This window comes from Melanerpes formicivorus, unplaced genomic scaffold (assembly GCF_026170545.1).
Source record: "Melanerpes formicivorus ecotype bairdi unplaced genomic scaffold, bMelFor1.0.p_v2 SCAF_316, whole genome shotgun sequence".
In the NCBI taxonomy this organism is placed as follows: Eukaryota; Metazoa; Chordata; class Aves; order Piciformes; family Picidae; genus Melanerpes; species Melanerpes formicivorus.
In genome coordinates this window covers 95,942-112,619 of record NW_027142668.1, presented here as the reverse complement: position 1 = coordinate 112,619, position 16,678 = coordinate 95,942, and the positions used below count along the sequence as shown (strand labels likewise).

The 16,678-nt window shown below is 44.0% G+C and overlaps 1 protein-coding gene and 1 long non-coding RNA gene across 3 annotated transcripts in view; one reads left to right on the top strand and one right to left on the bottom strand.

Moving 5' to 3' along the window:
• LOC137459071 (spermatogenesis-associated protein 16-like) overlaps nt 1-9,512 on the bottom strand; it is a 32,996-nt gene extending 23,484 nt beyond the window's left edge. For both annotated transcript variants that reach the window (XM_068170298.1, XM_068170299.1), the window contains exons 1-2: nt 9,335-9,512; nt 1,640-1,724 (exon numbers count right to left, since the gene is read on the bottom strand). In XM_068170298.1, coding sequence (XP_068026399.1) covers nt 1,640-1,724; nt 9,335-9,387 — 138 coding nt within the window. In that variant the 5' untranslated portion in view covers nt 9,388-9,512. The remainder of the gene's footprint in view (nt 1-1,639; nt 1,725-9,334) is intronic.
• A 3,363-nt stretch (nt 9,513-12,875) lies between these two features.
• On the top strand, nt 12,876-16,259 carry LOC137459072 (uncharacterized). The gene is made up of 3 exons (XR_010992078.1): nt 12,876-13,155; nt 15,662-15,777; nt 16,075-16,259. It is a non-coding gene; the product is annotated as an uncharacterized lncRNA (long non-coding RNA).
• Nucleotides 16,260-16,678: the final 419 nt, after the last annotated feature.

Sequence of the window (16,678 nt, the reverse complement as noted above, 5' to 3'; positions counted from 1 at the left end):
TGTATGCAATAGTATCCTGACCACCTGGGGCAGTGATAACATTTCCCACTGGTGAGAAGGAGTTCCAGCTTTCCATGGGCACAGCCATGCTATCCATGGTTAGTGCCACAGGCCTGGAGGTATCAGACCTGAAAGGAGCAAGTGTGTCCTCCTGCCAAGAGCTCAGGGGCCCATGAATGGATGTGTTCTTGTTCCTCCCTGTGGGAATTCTTACCAGTCTGCACTGCTTTATAGGAGAGTGATTTTTGGATTTCATATTTCCATGGACATTAATGATTTAGTTGTTCAGGGCCCTTAGAGGATGAGTAGTAGCAACACAAGGGTACCAGTCTAGCTTTCCAAGTGGAGTGAGACAGTGAGACCAAAACAGGAGTGGCTGCACCAGCTCATGACAACCTGCAAAGTTCACTTTTTGGCTTTATCATCTTCAAGAACAGTTCAAAGTCACCCCTATAGTATCTCTGCACTGCCATGATGTACCCATGACCACTCTGCACAGCATGCAAATAGTGACTAGCTCAGAGGGCAATAACAGCAAAATGTCAGCCAACAGGGAAAATAATAGATCTGTAGTTTCTGGTCAATACTGCTACTGAAGGTACTGTTATTATTATTACCCAAGAGCATTTCCCTCCCCCCAAGCTACTGACCCGGAACACAGATGCTATTTGTTTTATTATCCTCATGGATTTTTATGGGGGAAAGTCTTTAAGGATATAAAACTTCAGCCCATAAAAACTTTGGAGGAGAAAACTTTATAGGATTTAAATCTCTAGGAATTTTTCTGCTTAAGCCTTTATGCACTGAAGTCCACATCTGTGGATGAATATATGGCAACGTGTCCAGGAAAGAGAGGTGCCTGCAGAGCATGTGTCATGCTACCCAAGATGCAGTCACACAATGGAGAGGATTGCAAGGGCTCCAATGGACTTGCAAGAGAGCTCTTGCAGAGAGGCCATGACCACTGCTTTTTCCTTTTTTAGCCCATTTGCAAGTGTTATGCTGTCTTTCTATCTGAAAGGTCCTCTCTGCAATGTCCTCTGAGATACATCAGAGGGAGTGTTGCTGTTCTGGCCTTGCAGCTGAAGAATGTCTGGCTCTTTCATGAGTATGGCGGTAGATGCTAAACTGGTTAAGATGATAAAGAAAAAAGTATTCATTCAGTATATTCAGTAGCCCAAATACAGTTCTGGTTCATTCCTGCCTTAGCCCAACCACAGCTTGTGATTTAGAATCTACAAGGATGCACCATGATGAATCTTGTCCTTCGTGCCACTTTTCCAGCCCTCTTACATAGCAGGACAGTCTGAACCCCTGGGGGAGAGGGCAGCTATGACAGCTCCTCCTTGAAAGGGTTATTCTTTGAAGCTTCATGTCTATGACATCAAGAAGGGAAGTCAATGGATACCAGTGTTAAGGGACAGAAAAACAAAAGGCATTTCATTCAAAGAAATGACCCCTGCACAACACCTGTTTGTGAACTCAAGAGTTTAAATGAGTCTGACCCAGTGGGTAAAAAAATCAAACTGCTCTGTACAGACAAAAATCCTCTGCTGGAAAGCATCTAAGAAAGTTCACAGGCACTGCAAACACTAGCCCAGTGGGTAATTCTCTGAATGAGGTGCTATCAATTTTTTACCTGCCAATAGTATCTGATGTAGTTGCTTGTACGCTTCCTGGTGCCTCCCATCAGCCAGTACATGTAGTCGGCAATCATGGCGCTCCTGGTGACAAAAGCAGAATAAATGAGTGTGTGGGGAGAGAAGAATGGATACAGCAAAATGCAAAGCAGGTAATAGTAAAAGAGTGTAACAGGAGGTTTGTGTCAAAAGATTACACATAACTCTTCAGTCTTTGTCCAACTTTAAGACAAGCATTAGCAAACATTTTTTAGTTAGCAAAACTATCTGTGAACACACAGCCCTGTATTTTCTTTTAACAGCTTTATCACCTTTCACTCTCAGCAAATATTTAATGACTGGAACAGAATACTTTAACTTTTCTTTTGTTTTTATGCTTTACAGTATTTGTGAGGGAAGTGTCTGATATACATTTCTGCTATCACAGCAGCAACATGTAAACACCCTGTAGCGTGCAGTCTGAGAACATCACTTGTCTGTGGCAAACTCAGACACAGTTCACCTTTGATTAAACTATATCTCATAAATAAAAAGTCCCCAAATGGAAAGCAATCAGCTGTCTTGCTACATAATGGAGTATGCTTTAGCACTCCCACTGTCTGTGACAATCATTGCATTACTCTTTCTAGACTGAGGGATATTAAAGAACCGTTGTGCAATGGACATTAATGCAGAGTTTTAACAGACTTTAGAACATCAGTTTGCTTTTATGGATGCCTCTCCACACTGCTCTCCGTTTCCTTTCCTCTAGAGGTTCCAAATCCAATTAAATGTGACTAGATGTAATTCCAAATTGTCACTTTAGTCAATTAAACATATAATAATCTTGTGTATCTAATTACTAGCACCAAAAGTTTATTTGTTGATGTAGTGCTATCACTGTGTACTTCTGCATGTTCCCCTTATCATTGCCTATATATTAATTGTGCTTTGACATTACTGTAAATTGAATTTGAAATTTCCCCCTAGTTAAAAGTGTCTCACAAACAGTAATCCCAATCCTGTTGTGATACCCTTTCAGAATGTACTTTCCAAGGCTGTACTATTCTCTTAATGAGATATAACCAAAAATACATGGATTTAACAATAAACATTCCAAAGCAGGCCCAGTATCAGGGGGTAACATGTTGTTACAAACAGGAACTAAATCTTCCCTTAGATATGTGCAGTCTGTTCCTACTCTGACACAACCACTTCACTGATATTCAAACCTACTGGCCTCACATTTACAGAGCTATCCACCAGTTCTGAGTTATTAATTCAAAGTACTTAAAACATGCCCAAGTTTCAGGTGTGCAGCCCATCAAAGAGCTCTATCAGACAGGAGAGATGAAGTACTTCTGATAACCTTCGGACACACCTTTAGCAGATGCCAGAGGACATACGACTTCCTTCTTTCAAAACATGAGGCTTAATATTCAAAGACTATTTTTCCTAGTTGCTAGTCAGGGCCAGTACAAACTTCCACAAGATAGCCAAACCCATCTGGGGTAACGTAGTCAGCCTGGATCCAAAGATGTCTTGCTGTACCTGCTCCATCTGGCCACTTGGTGGTGCAGAACAGTAAGACAGATTTCTACACGTGGAGGCCAGGAGCACACCACCGTCTCTCTCAGCCTATCTCCAGGCATGCTTAGGACTTGTAAGAAATGAGTCCAAGGCAGCTTTTGCTGCCTGACAGCTGCTGACACTAACAGCCTGGCTACAACGAAATCATTCGCTGCAGCCACACAAGCCTGTGATAAGAAAACCCAGGAGGTGTGGGAGGCCCCAGTGCCTGTGTTAGCTTCCCAGCTGAGCTGACTGGGAAGAGATGGGATGCTGGAATGAACTGCTCACAACAGTGGTGCCATGCAGCTTCCAGAGGTATGTGCTCTGTGCTTCATCTGGGCTCTAGCTGGTGCCTGTTGTGCTCTTTGGACCTCATGCTCCCAAGTCTGGGAGATAACCTCCTGGTGTCGATGTTTGGATTTAATTCTGGTAGGGGCTGTGGAAGAAAACATTCCTGAAGGCTTTCTTTTGCCTCTGCCATGGCCCTGTCTGAGCCAGCTCCTGTTTGACACTGGGGCAGTCTTGACTCTAAAGACTAATGTGTGTGGCACAGCACTAAGGGCCGGTCATTGTAGCTATGGACTAACAGCATATGTGGATGTCAAATTAAGTAACAGGCCACGTGGACCCTCTTTTGGACTTTGGTTGATCCCAGCACTTGTCAGAGCTCGTTTCCTAGATCCAATGTGTGAAACACTCCTTTCAGAGTGGTACACTGGAGAGACAGAGAGAGAGGGAGAGAGGGTCACAAGACCAGCAAAGGTTCTCAGCCCCTTTGCATGTGTGAGGGCCCGCAATGGATCCCGTTCCTTCCCTTGCCCCGGGCAGCGCGCCGGCCCCCGTCAATGCGTCTGCCGTCGGAGGCGGGGCCCTGCCCCGTGCCCGCGCGGGCCTGGCCGCCACGGAGGAGCCGCGCGGGGCCGGGCGGGGCTTGGCGCGGGCCGCAGCGCGGGGCAGCCGCGAGGCTCTCAGCTTGGCGGCTCCCGACGGAACGGCACAAAATAGCCGTCCCGAGGAACCGCAGCGCTCCAGAGGCGTTCTCGGTGTCCATGGGGGTGGGAGGGCAGTTGCTGCGGCAACAGAGCTGAACATGTTGATATAGAAATTGATCTTTTTTGTTTAGTTCAGTTTTGGAAAACGGAAACAAATAGAATAGAGAATTGATATAAACATCTCTCGCTCTCTCGCTCTCTCTCTCTCTCTCTCTCTCTCTCTCTCTCTCGCTCTCTCTCTCGCTCTCTCTCGCTCTCTCGCTCTCTCGCTCTCTCTCTCTCTCTGTTTCCCCCCCTAGAGAAGATCTCGCAGGTGCCAGGGCAGGTGGCAGACATGACGATGGGTGCAAGAGGCAGGCTCCCTGAGCTTGTATTTCCCACCCCAGTTCTGCATAACTCTTACCTTGGTACAGCTGTGTGCTTTGTAGAACAAAACTGGACACACGTGCTAACACAAATTAATAGCCTAGCTCTCCCTACATTTTCAAGTGTGACTTGAAGGGAACACAGAGCTGACCTCTCAGAGCCATAGACTCACTGAGATTGGGAAGAACCTCTAAGATCATTGAGCCCAACCATCAGCCCAACACTCACATGCCTGATAAACCGTGTCCTGAAAAGCCATGGCTACATGTGCTGTGGAATATTGCCAGGCATGGGGATTCAGCCACCTCCCTGGACAGCCTGTTCCAATGCCTGACCACTCTCTCAGTCAAGAAGTTTTTTCTTCTGTCTGGTCTAAACCTCTGCTGGCACAACCTGAGGCCATTTCTTCTCTTTCTGTTGCTACTTAACTTGGGAGAAGAGACCAACCCCTACCTCACTGCAATCTCCTTTCATGTAGTTCTAGAGAGTAGGTGGTCTCCCCTCAGCCTCCTCCAGCCTGAACAACCCCAGTACCCTCAGCTGCTCCTCATAAGCCTTGTTCTCTGAACCCTTCACCATCTCTGAACATGATCCAGCACCTCAGTGTCCTTCCTGCAGTGAAGGGCCCCAAACTGAACCTAATGTTCAAGACGTGGCCTGATCCGTGCCAAGTACAGGGCTAAGGTTTACTGGCAGATTTAGTTTGCCTTTCAGCTGATGGGAATATTTAGAGTATTTTATATCTATATAAATAAGAATGTAAAAAAGCTGAGTCAGCTGTACTACAGCTATTAAGATTCTTAAACTTCTTTCTCTGTGAGGATTGCTTACCCTTCCTCTGTGCAGTCAGATGAGTAGGAGTTGTTTGTTCTGGCAGAGGGACAGACAGTCTGTTTTCCCTTACATGTATACAACTAATTTCAAGTCACTAGTGTTCTAAGTGGTGATAAAAGAGCTATCTTAAGCTTTTCACAGAACACAGTGACACTGTTAAATCAGCACAGCATTTTGATTAGCAGGAAGATGAGAGCTATACAGCTTAATGAGTAAAAGAAGCAAAATCCCCTCTGTACTTCAAACTCTAGTTTTCAAACAAATGGGTAGCCAGCCTTATTTTTTTGTAAGTTACATAAAATTGTCACCTTCTTACTGACTCAGGGCTGTTCAGTGTCCACAAGAGCCTGCACTACATGAGGAAAGAAGAAAAATTGCTTTCATGCCTTATTGCTCATCTGGTTAGACCTTCTCCTGCAGACGTGTAACAGGCAGCTGTGGGGGCACAGCCCATGGGCTTGGTGACTTCAAGGACACATTGGCTCTGCTAACTCTTCTGTTAGGAACCTTGAGGCTCACTCTTGGGTGCATGTTCCCTTCATAGCACTTGTGTCCTTGAAAGTAAAGAGCTGGTGGGTTTTCTGCTCTGTCCTAGAGTTAGTATGGTCCTCTGAGCTGCTTCTGCAGCTTGTGGTTACCCTTGCACATCCATATCTCTTCTTTCATCTTTCCCTAAGGTAGCAGTCCTTATACTGCCAGGAAGATTGAGGTTTTTCTTGGCCTTCTCCAAAGGCATTTTCTTGGTTTTGGGACAGATGGGAGCTGAAGGCCCCTTCCTCAGTTTTCCATTCTGATTATTAAATGATCTTTTAATCATCTGTGCCCATGTGTCCTTTGGAGGGTATTTCCAGTACCTGCTATTGGAGGCTGATCCTAAGCCTAAATACCTTCTAATACATCCTGATAACTTCCTGACTGAATTTACATATAATGCATTTATGTCCATTTGTTGAAGGGGCAAGATGGTCTCTCAACTGAAACAGGTTTTCTCCCTTCTGAGGTTTAAATATTCATTTGTCAAGAGCAATCTTCTGACATCAGAGATACCAGCTGGAGAGAAAAATATTTACTAGCTGACATTGTAGTGACAGTGGTTGCAGCACTTTGGAATTCCCCATTTGCAGATGCTGTGACCCCCACAGTGGTGTTTCTGGGATTGCTTTACAATGCCAGATGGCCTTAGGCTGCACTCTGCATAGTGGCATCCTATCACAGTGCTATCCCAAAGGAATCACTATGCAGCTGACACAATTCAGAAGTCATGTAGATATGGGCATGTCAGACTCCTTCAATGAATTCAGATGTCCTTGTAGTCAGACTGCTTCATATGCTGCTTCTCCTGAAACTGGGCTGTACTAGTGAAAATTACACAGAGGGGAACCTAAATGCCAACTGCCCCTACTCTAACCTGTGACTTTCTCTGAATCAAGACTTCAGTCTGGTGTGCCCTCAGAGACAAAATCTGAGGGGAATCTCAGCTTGATAAGTAGGCTGAGTTAAAGGTGATTATCCATGCTGCTCATGCCCCTCCTGTTCATGTATCCAGTACAGGGTTCTGGATGTATTGAATGGACTAGGGAGTGGAAAGGCCCAGGATACTTGAAAGCAGAAAAAGAGAGTTGAGTGACCTTGTTCTTGGGCAAAAAGCAAGCAGAAATAAATGATGGCTTGAAGTCATTTTAACAAAATGTAAACAAATGACAAGTTTGTATTTCCATAAACTGCAGCTGAACATCTGTGTGCCATGGTCTGTCTGCACTGAGCAGAGTACATTCTGCACCATCAGTGGGCTTTGACTAAGACCAGTGACTCCAGTGAGCTGACAGAAGTAGCGCTAAGCTTAGTTTAACACACTCTGCAGAAGCAGCTCTGCACAGTTGCTATAACACTATGTTAAACTAGGCTAAACTCTGAATACTGCTAGAGTCACTGCTTTTGGAACCACTCTGGATTCAGTCTGTCAGAATGTTCCTCTGCTCTACAAAATACATAATCTCATTTAAAATCATCTGGTTTCCTGAAAGCTACTCAGTGTGGGGAAAAAAGGCTGAGGCAGTTCCCTCTTGCCTGCTGCTGGAGTAAATGCACTGATTGCTGATCTGCAGTAACACCAACCACTGGTGTTTTGGGTTTTTTTGGGGGGGATTCATATTTATGAACATCCCCTTGCTCCATACTGTCTTCTCAAGTATAGGCATTTATATGTATTGCTGCTTAGGAAATATCAATGTATTGTAAAAAACCAAACCCTCTATTATTGAGATTAGTTAAAAAAATATCTTCAGCCTGGCTTCAAGAAGAAAGTCTTCCTTACCCATCCTCCCCACCCCAGCACCCAAACCAATTCATAGAATCAACAAGGTTGGAAAAGACCTCAAAGGTCATCAACTCCAACCTGTCACCCACGACTTCATGACTACTAGACCATGGCACCAAGTCTCACATCCAGTCCCCTCCTTGACCACCTCCAGGGACAGTGACTCCATGCCACTCAGATCACTTCAGCTGTTGGGGAAAGTGGTGGATTTTGGGGTTTGAAATCCTAGGCAGAATTCCCTCCCTGTCACACATTCTCCTAGCACAGCTCTAAAATGTCTGTCTGATCAGTGCACCTCAACTGTTGATGATTATTCAGCAGGTGACAATTTCTATTTCAATCAACACACCAACAGGATAAATGAGAGACTGTTATCAGTGAGATGTAAAAGGAGATCTGGGAAATACCACACCACTTCCCTGTTCTTCAATGAAATGTTTCATTTTCTTAATTCAGACCAGTTTGTTTTTGGAAAGTGGGTGGGGTTATGGTCAAGTGGAATATTTCAGGTTTATCTGAAATCATATTTCTAAAGCAATACAGAAAAGCTGTTTCTGTGCCTCGAGGAACTGATTTCTTCTCCCTGACCTGATGTCTGTAAACTAGTGGGGATTCCTTTGACATAATCTCAATGTATGTCCTGCAGAAGAAGAGCTTGTCCTGAAGTTTTTGGCTGAAGTCCAGCACAGAAAATTGAAGTTCATCTTCCCAAATCCTCTCTGCAACTCTGCTTGGATACAGTCGTCTTCCTCTCCCTGTGCAAATTGTTTTGCTGCTATTTTAATAGCTCCAGAGCTCTACCACTAGCATCCATCTTAAATGATGAGCAAAGTGACCCTCTCAGTCTCTTGCCTAATTCACACTGACTGTTCTGCCATTAGTTAGCTAATGAGTTGTGAAATACTTTGCGATGTACCTTGTGGTCTTCAGCTGAACTGTCCTTTGTGAGTGTCTAATGTTAGTGTAGTAGTGGTGGTGATAAGTCACAGTTGCATTTCCTCCTGCATTTCTTTCATTTAAGCATTTTAAGTAGTTACAAACTTCTGCTGCATGATGAACCTTAAAGATTTTGGCAGCATTAATGCAGGCATACAAGCAGAGCTTGCAGACTTTCTTCTGCCAGCAGTTCCCATTCACACCAGCAATCTCATCAGCTGCACACAGGCTATATGTTGCAGCATACCACAGTGTACCCTGAGACTGTGGGGTTTGGTGGGGCTTGCTTTGGTTGTTTTAAACTGTTATTCCTCCCTCTCCCCCCACCCTTGGAGCACACCTGAGCTTCTGCCCAGGGTTATGGGGAAATCAGGGAGTGGCAGATGCTTGTGTGCATGTAGCTTTTAACCCCAGACCACCCCCGGAACCTGATCAGGGCTCAGCCCTGTGCCCAAGACCAAGTAAATGCTCCTACAGGCATTAGCCTAAACTGCAGCTGGGGACATCATTGGAATGATTCCTGTTACAGCAACTGGGAGGATTGGAGCTCTGCTGCATGTGAGATCGTATACACAAAGCCAATGCAGAGCTCCCACTGATTTTGGACAAGCCTGGATATAAGATGCTGTCTTTACTACTGAGAGCTGGAATGAAAGGGATGTAGAGAAACCATTGGAAATCCACAAGCACCACCATACCTTGCAGCTTCGGAGTATCTCCCTAAGCGCCAAAATGCAGCAGCTTGGCGCATGTGGCTCCGGAAGTGAGTCGGGTTCTTGCTAATGCTCCTTTAAAAGAGAAGAGAGATGGAGAAGTTGAGATTTCTCTCTCTTGCATTGTTAAAAGCTGCTAATAATCAAGCTGTGGTTTGGCACATGCTGTGTACACTACTCCTATACAACTCAGCACTGCATGTCTCAAATGTAATATGAACTCTCTCTCTTTTGACAGCTGTGATATGTGAACAAGCATTAGTAACTTTTTTAATTGAGGTTATATCATAAATGCAGTTTCATTAGGGATTTGTGTGTTGTTCTAGAAAATAGTTCCTGTGGTAATATTCTATGTTGTAGATAACCTAAGGAAGAATGCTGCAGTACAACTTCTTCTTAACCCCTAGCTCCACACACGTGAGTGAGAGTTGTCCGACTCATCTCCCTGGACAAACTGTGCATCTAGAATGTGTTCTAACATTAACTTGGAAGACTTTGAAATGCTTTCTGTAGAAATGATAGGTTCTACTTGGGTGGACCTTGGCATGTTTCTTAGCCCCTTAACTTCAGCAGATGCAATTCCAGCTGTAACAAATTACAGGCTTCAAGTCAATATCAGAAAAAGATGGAAGGCTAAAACTAGCATAAGCTAAGTAGTTAGAGTGCCAGTCAGGGTAGGGTAGCCTTCTGATGAGAGCGGAGGGAGGGGAAGAGTGAGAGCTCCTTCTGCATCTAGTTAGTTCCACTTGTGAGATCTGCAGCCAGTGACAGGCATCTCTGGTCAGCACTTCTTCCATTGTCTGGAGAAAAGTTAGACCTAGTGTCTTCTAGGATGCAGAGTTTAATGTTTATCATTTTATGCTATATAAATATTTATCGTGGCATGTTTCATAGAGTATTTAAAGCTAGTTCCAACCGTAGCAGAGAGGTTAACACTACATTCTGTTACAGAGGAAACTTGCAAACTGGCTTGTGTTTCCTCATTGAAAGTTTTGAATATCATGTTCACTTTAAAACTCCTGCCCTTGTGATTTCAGTCCACTAATCACCACGAAACTGATTTCATAACCAAATAATTAGCTTATTGATAACCCTGAGTCTATGACATATTTATAGAGACATTCAGCTATAAATTCACATTTGTGGAACCCCCCAGTGTATTTCAGCAGCCCAGTGACTCCCTTTGCTGTATGCATCAGCACCCATTGACTGTCTGTCTGTGGCCTTCAGAAGGAGCTTTCAGAATAAGTGTAAAGCTCAAAGTCTCTCTGAGATGCTGTAGACTTGTGAATTAAATTAACTCTGCAGGCACTCTCTCCAAGGCTCACAGAGAAGGCCTAAAGCTTTAAATGGTTACATCTACATTTGCAAGTGATTAGATATAGAAGCAGAGCATCAGTAGACCAGAAAAGCTAATGCTGAGGCCCCTACATCTGTGTTGTAGGTGGTTGGAGCTTTTATTTCACACTGGATTTAATTTCTTTCCTCAAAGAAAATGTCCCTGTACATCTTGCTCAAAGCTATCTTGAAGGTCGACCACAGTGCCTTCATTAGGTGCTGCTTGTGTTTTGTGCAGAGATCAAGCAGAAGACGCAGGTAGTTTTCTCTGAAATTTGTCTAGTTTGTAAGTGCTAAAATAGATAAATGTTTTTGCAATATTGCATGATCAAAGTCCAGGGGAATGTGGTCTTTGCCCTCAGGGGAGGAAGTCTTGGACCACAAAATAGGAGCTGTCACTGATACCCCAACTTGGAAATAACATATGATTCCAAACTGAGAATCAAGAGTCCAAAGAAAATGCTTCTCATTTACAAAGTAATAAAAAGTTGAAGTATGTAGAAGGGTTTGAAATGCTGCATGAGAAGGAATTATTTTGTAAGAGTACTTCTGGTTTCTATTATCCAGAGAATCTGAGTGAAATAGCTTTGTATTAATAATATCTCATCTGTTATGTATATTGCAATATACCTAGCACAATTGCTAAAGTAATTAGGTGCTGCTAATTCTTTCTCTTTTTCTTCCTTTTTCTGAGGAGGTAAAGAGATGAGGAGAGGAGTTTAGAGCAAAGTATGCATTGCACTACAGGCTTCCCACAGATTAGCAGCATCAGCCATTATGTTTCTCATTTTTTTCCCCACTTCTGCCTAAAACAATTCTGTGCTTTTCTTAAGCTCTTCTTCTAGACTGTCTCCATTGTAATGCTGACTGGCTGCACGGTGTCATAGCATCATTGCATTCTTTATTCCTGATTATTTAATATTTCACTGCAATTCCATTCATCAGCTTGCTTTAATATAGTCCTATTTTAAAGGTGCAAAATAAGGAAGCTGGGGAATGAGGAAATAGCTGAATATTGAATTTTTGTTTGGAAAGCTCTGAATTGATCTCGAGTTAAAGAATCCTGACTGCTCCTGACTATAAAACACTGATCAAGTTGTGATATGCCCTTTCCTGACAGATACTGCATAAAGCTTGGTCATTAACAATTATTTTAAACCTTTTGTAAGTATTTGAAAAGTTGCTGGGAAAGATGCAGAGGATTTAGAATTAAATCTCTAAGATTTCAGCTGGTTTAGATGTTTTCCCCCCCTGTGCCTCCCTACGAGATTCTCTCTGTTAAGTCATCACTAAAGCAATCGTACACTACTTAACAGAGGTGCTATTTTCTACTTCATGTGTCTGCCTAGGAATTCTGCAAGAGGCATTTGAGAGCCCTGCCTTCCACCAAACACATAAAGAGGCATAGCAGAGAAAGCTTTACAGATTTATTCCATTCTCTATGCATTGCCTTTCTGGGAGGGAGGGAGGGAGGGAATTGGTGTCAGGTCATGTTGCAGAGCAGAGCCTGCAAGGACACAGAAAAACCTTTTGCTAACCCTCAAAGATTTTGAATAGCTCCATACAGCAGTGCTCATTATCATGAGTATTTTTCAGGCATCACATAGGGATAGAAAGTTAAAGAAACATGCCACAATATCCACTTTCTCTTTGTCCTGGCCCTTACACCACCATTTCCAGATCTAGGGAAGAAGAGCAGGGAGAAGGAGGCAGGTCACAGGCATCCTCAAGATGGTACTTATACAGAATTAACCATGTTGGAAAAGATCTTAGAGATCATCAAGTCCAACCTATCAGCCAACACCATCTAATCAACTAACCCATGGCACTAACTGCCTCATCCAGTCTCTTTGTAAGCACCTCCAGTGATGGTGACTGCACCACCTCCCTGGGCAGCCCATTCCAATGGCCAATCTCTCTTTCTGTGAAGAACTTCCTAATATCCAGCCTAAACCTCCCCTGGCACAGCTTGAGATTGTGTCCTCTTGTTCTGTTGGTGGTTGCCTGGGAGAAGAGACCAACCCCCACCTGTCTACAACCTCCCTTCAGGTAGTTGTAGAGAGCAAGAAGGTCTCCCCTGAGCCCCTCCTAGGCTAAGAGTGCACATCCTAGGACCAGCTGTGGACTTCCTGTATCATGATGGTAATCCCATTGGGAAGAGGTGTCACTTTCCACCTGTGATGGGCAGCTCTGTTCCCATGCTTAGAAAGTTATTGGCAGAGGATTCCCACGGCACCAGCAGCCAAATGACAGCTGGGCAGGAATGATCAAAAGCAGTCAGAAACAAAAAACAAGATACTTTCTTGTCACTTGCTGCCAGGTAGGTGGTGTTAACCTCATATCACACTTTCTAGTGCTTGACCCATGGACAGGATCTGCATGAACAGCAGTCTCTTCAGGCAACTGGATCAAGCCATATCACTGGATCAGACCTTGTGTGCCACAAGGAGCAAAACAGCTGAGGAAGTGTAAGTGCAGCACCAAAACTACATTTCTAACAGAAAGGTTCTGTGTTATTTTCCCATGGGCAAACAGCAAGGCACATGGTGTCAATACAGATTCATTTTAGCTTGCTTGGAGGGGAAAAATGGAAAATAAAGAAACTGTAAGGGGATATAGTGTCTCATTGAGAAAGTTGTGTATATCATGCTTTGAAGGATCCTCCATTTTCAGTTGTCATGGAGTTCAGCATTGCTCCCTCTGATGTCAGAAACAATGAAACTTAACAGTTGGTGAGCTGAGTATGTGATGCACTGGGGATTGCATTTCCATATGCAGCTGCAGCAGCTTTATGGATTTCTCTGTTGGGCCTGGCCCTCTGAATAACAGGCATAATTGAGGGGCTGCTTTGCTGAAATTCTATGCTCTGATTCAAGATTGTTTTCATTTGGGGCAAAAATTCAACTCCTGACAATATTAGGCTGAGCAACATAAGGCCTAAGTACTAATCTGAGGTTTCTTAGTCAGTTCTTGACTTCTCAGACCTTCACTGTTTTGCCATCTGCTATGATTGAAAATTGCCTTCTGCAACCAAAGGGAAAAATCTAATTGCTCAGCAAGCCATATGGGGTTATTAAGATCCTTAAACCCTGGTATGCCATAATGCCTGGGCCAAAAGGACCCCAGGGCATGTAAATATTGTGTGATTCATTTTATAGCTTCAGACTGCAAGCTAGGGATTATTTTGCTGGCTATCTTATGATGAAAAGTGGTGGTCAAGTAGGTTACTGCAGATGTTGCTTGGTGAGGCCAATCCATGGCACGTTTGTTCAGAGCTGTGACAGATGAGAAGTGGTTTTAATGGTGTTTGATTGCAAGGGGTAAATGTTTTGTATTGGTCTGACAAATGATCAGAACCCAGCCAGTGTCCTCAATTGTGCCAGGGATGCTAAAGGCAGCCTCAAATGTTGATATTAGGAAGCCAGAGAATACAATTACTCCTATTCAGAATGCCCCAGACTTGGCTTCTCGTCCACGATCTAAAGTTGATGATCTCAATTGTACTCCCTTTTCTTTCTTAAGGATGGAACAGCTATTCCTCTAAAGATGCCTGCTCTTTAAAATGAGCTGCTGGCCTTGTTCTCTGTTTTCTCTCTTTCTCTAGTTGTGACGTCTTGGAAAGATTCCTTTCTAGCAAACCCCACTTCCATAGATTTGATACAGCTGTGGGTGAGAATATTAAAGCTGATTTTTGGCTGATAAAGTTTCAGAAATGAATGCAGGAGCTGTGAACTTTACATGAAATTAAAGAAAGAATAGTTCAGTAAATGCAAATAAATGCAGAAATGGATATTTTAATTTGGATTCATGATTCATGCCAAAGGATTACCAGCAAACCATTCAAATGTGGTGATGACATAAAAACTCAATGAGAATAAAAATTCCATAGGCACTAGCTAACTGCTGCCAGTGAGCTAATTTCAGTAGGGGAGGTCAGCATAATGTCTTTGTTCTTTTTGAACAATGACTATTTCAAGGTTTGTCTTTCTTAATTATGCCTCAGAAAGTTGTTTTTCTTGTAACTGGTGTGCTGTTGTATCAGTTCTTGCATCTTACAACGTGACAACCGTGGTCAGTAGATGTATTCCCATTCTGCAAGTCATGGAATGAATTGTATTGAAAATTGACATTACTGATTGCCATTTTGCTTTGTGCTAGGAAAGAGGAGTGAAGATTTTCACAGTATCACAGTATCACTTAGGTTGGAAAGGACCTCGAGGATCATCGAGTCCAACCTATCAACACAGACCCCATGCCTAGACCATGGCACCAAGTGCCACGTCCAATCTCATCTTGAATGCCTCCAGGGTCGATGACTCCTCCACCTCCCTGGGCAACCCGTTCCAATGACGAATGACTCGCTCGGTGAAGAACTTCCTCCTCACCTCAAGTCTAAACCTCCCCAGGCGCAGCTTGAGACTGTGTCCCCTTGTTCTGGTGCTGGTTGCCTGGGAGAAGAGGCCAACCCCTTCCTGGCTACAACCACCCCTCAGGTAGTTGTAGAGGGCAATGAGGTCACCCCTGAGCCTCCTCTTCTCCAGGCTAAGCAATTCCAGCTCCCTCAGCCTCTCCTCATAGGCCTTGTGTTCAAGGCCTCTCCCCAGCCTTGTTGCCCTTCTCTGGACACCTTCAAGTGTTTCAATGTCCTTCTTAAACTGAGGGGCCCAGAACTGGACACAGGACTCAAAGTGCGGCCTAACAAAAGCAGAGTACAGGGGCAGAATGACTTCCCTGCTCCTGCTGGCTACACTATTCCTAATGCAGGCCAGGATGCCATTGGCCCTCCTGGCCACCTGGGCACACTGCTGGCTCATATTCAGGTGGCTGTCAATCAGCACGCCCAGGTCCCTCTCTGTTTTGGCCAGCCACTCTGACCCCAGCCTGTAGCTCTGCATGGGATTGCCGTAGCCAAAGTGCAGCACTCGGCACTCGGACTTCAGTGATTTCAGTCTAACTCCATTTATTTCTCTGTAGGTCATTGTTCCTGTTTGAAGACAATTGAATCCAAAGCATGTCTGAATAAGCTTTCGTTTCTGTAGCCCTGGAGTCAACACATCTTAGCATTTTGAAAGTGAGATAATTTAAAGGAGGTAAAGAAAAGTCTTTCCTGTTCTAGTTATATTTATACTGTCCAAACAGCTTCCTTATTTTAGTGTTCTTGGAAATCCCCGTTAGAAAGAGAGTGATCATTACCATCTCTCTGACAGTTGAGAGTACAGTCAAACTTGACATAGTTATTTTTTTTTTCTTACATTAACAGGTTCTTTGAGAAGCCCTGAACAAATGTGGTTGGGTTAGGGTTTGTATGAGATGTGCAGGTTTTGTGGTGGTGGTGATTTATTTTTTTGTATAAGCATCTCATGGTCTTCCCTACTTCGTTTGCTTAGGCTCAGCTAACAGAATCCTCAAGCTGAAAGGAGTGTGTGCCTACTGGATGTGCTCTGGGAAAGCAGATGCTGTTCTCTAACCACTCATGGGCATTCAGACCCCCAGCCCAGATGGTGCTTGGAACTCATCTGAAGGATGGACGCCCCCACGACGTGGACTCAAGGTAGGCATAGCTCTGCAAACAAGGGGTGTGGGAAAACAAAGGAAAGGGGTGTGGATGAATGGGGACAGGAGCTGAAGAGCTTGTCATTAAGTCAGACTTCTCATGACTTTGCATGTAGGTGAATGAACCTGCTGCCATGATGGCATCACATTTCTTTACCCACATGTTATTCTTCACCACTGCCTGCTGTGCGTTAGGCAGAAGCGTGTGCCACCTCCTTTTGTTGTAACTCCTCTTTTGTAGTTCTATTTGAGATGATGGTATGAAAAACTTCTTACCCTGTGCTAATTGCAATGTCCATCCTAATGCATCTCATACAAGGGAAAAAAGTTAACAGAGCCCTCAGTTCATGAAGTGTTGCTGGCAGGACATGCATGCCCTTAACAAACTATCGTTATGCCTGAGTGGTAATTAAAGGCAGCACAAACCCAGCCAAATCC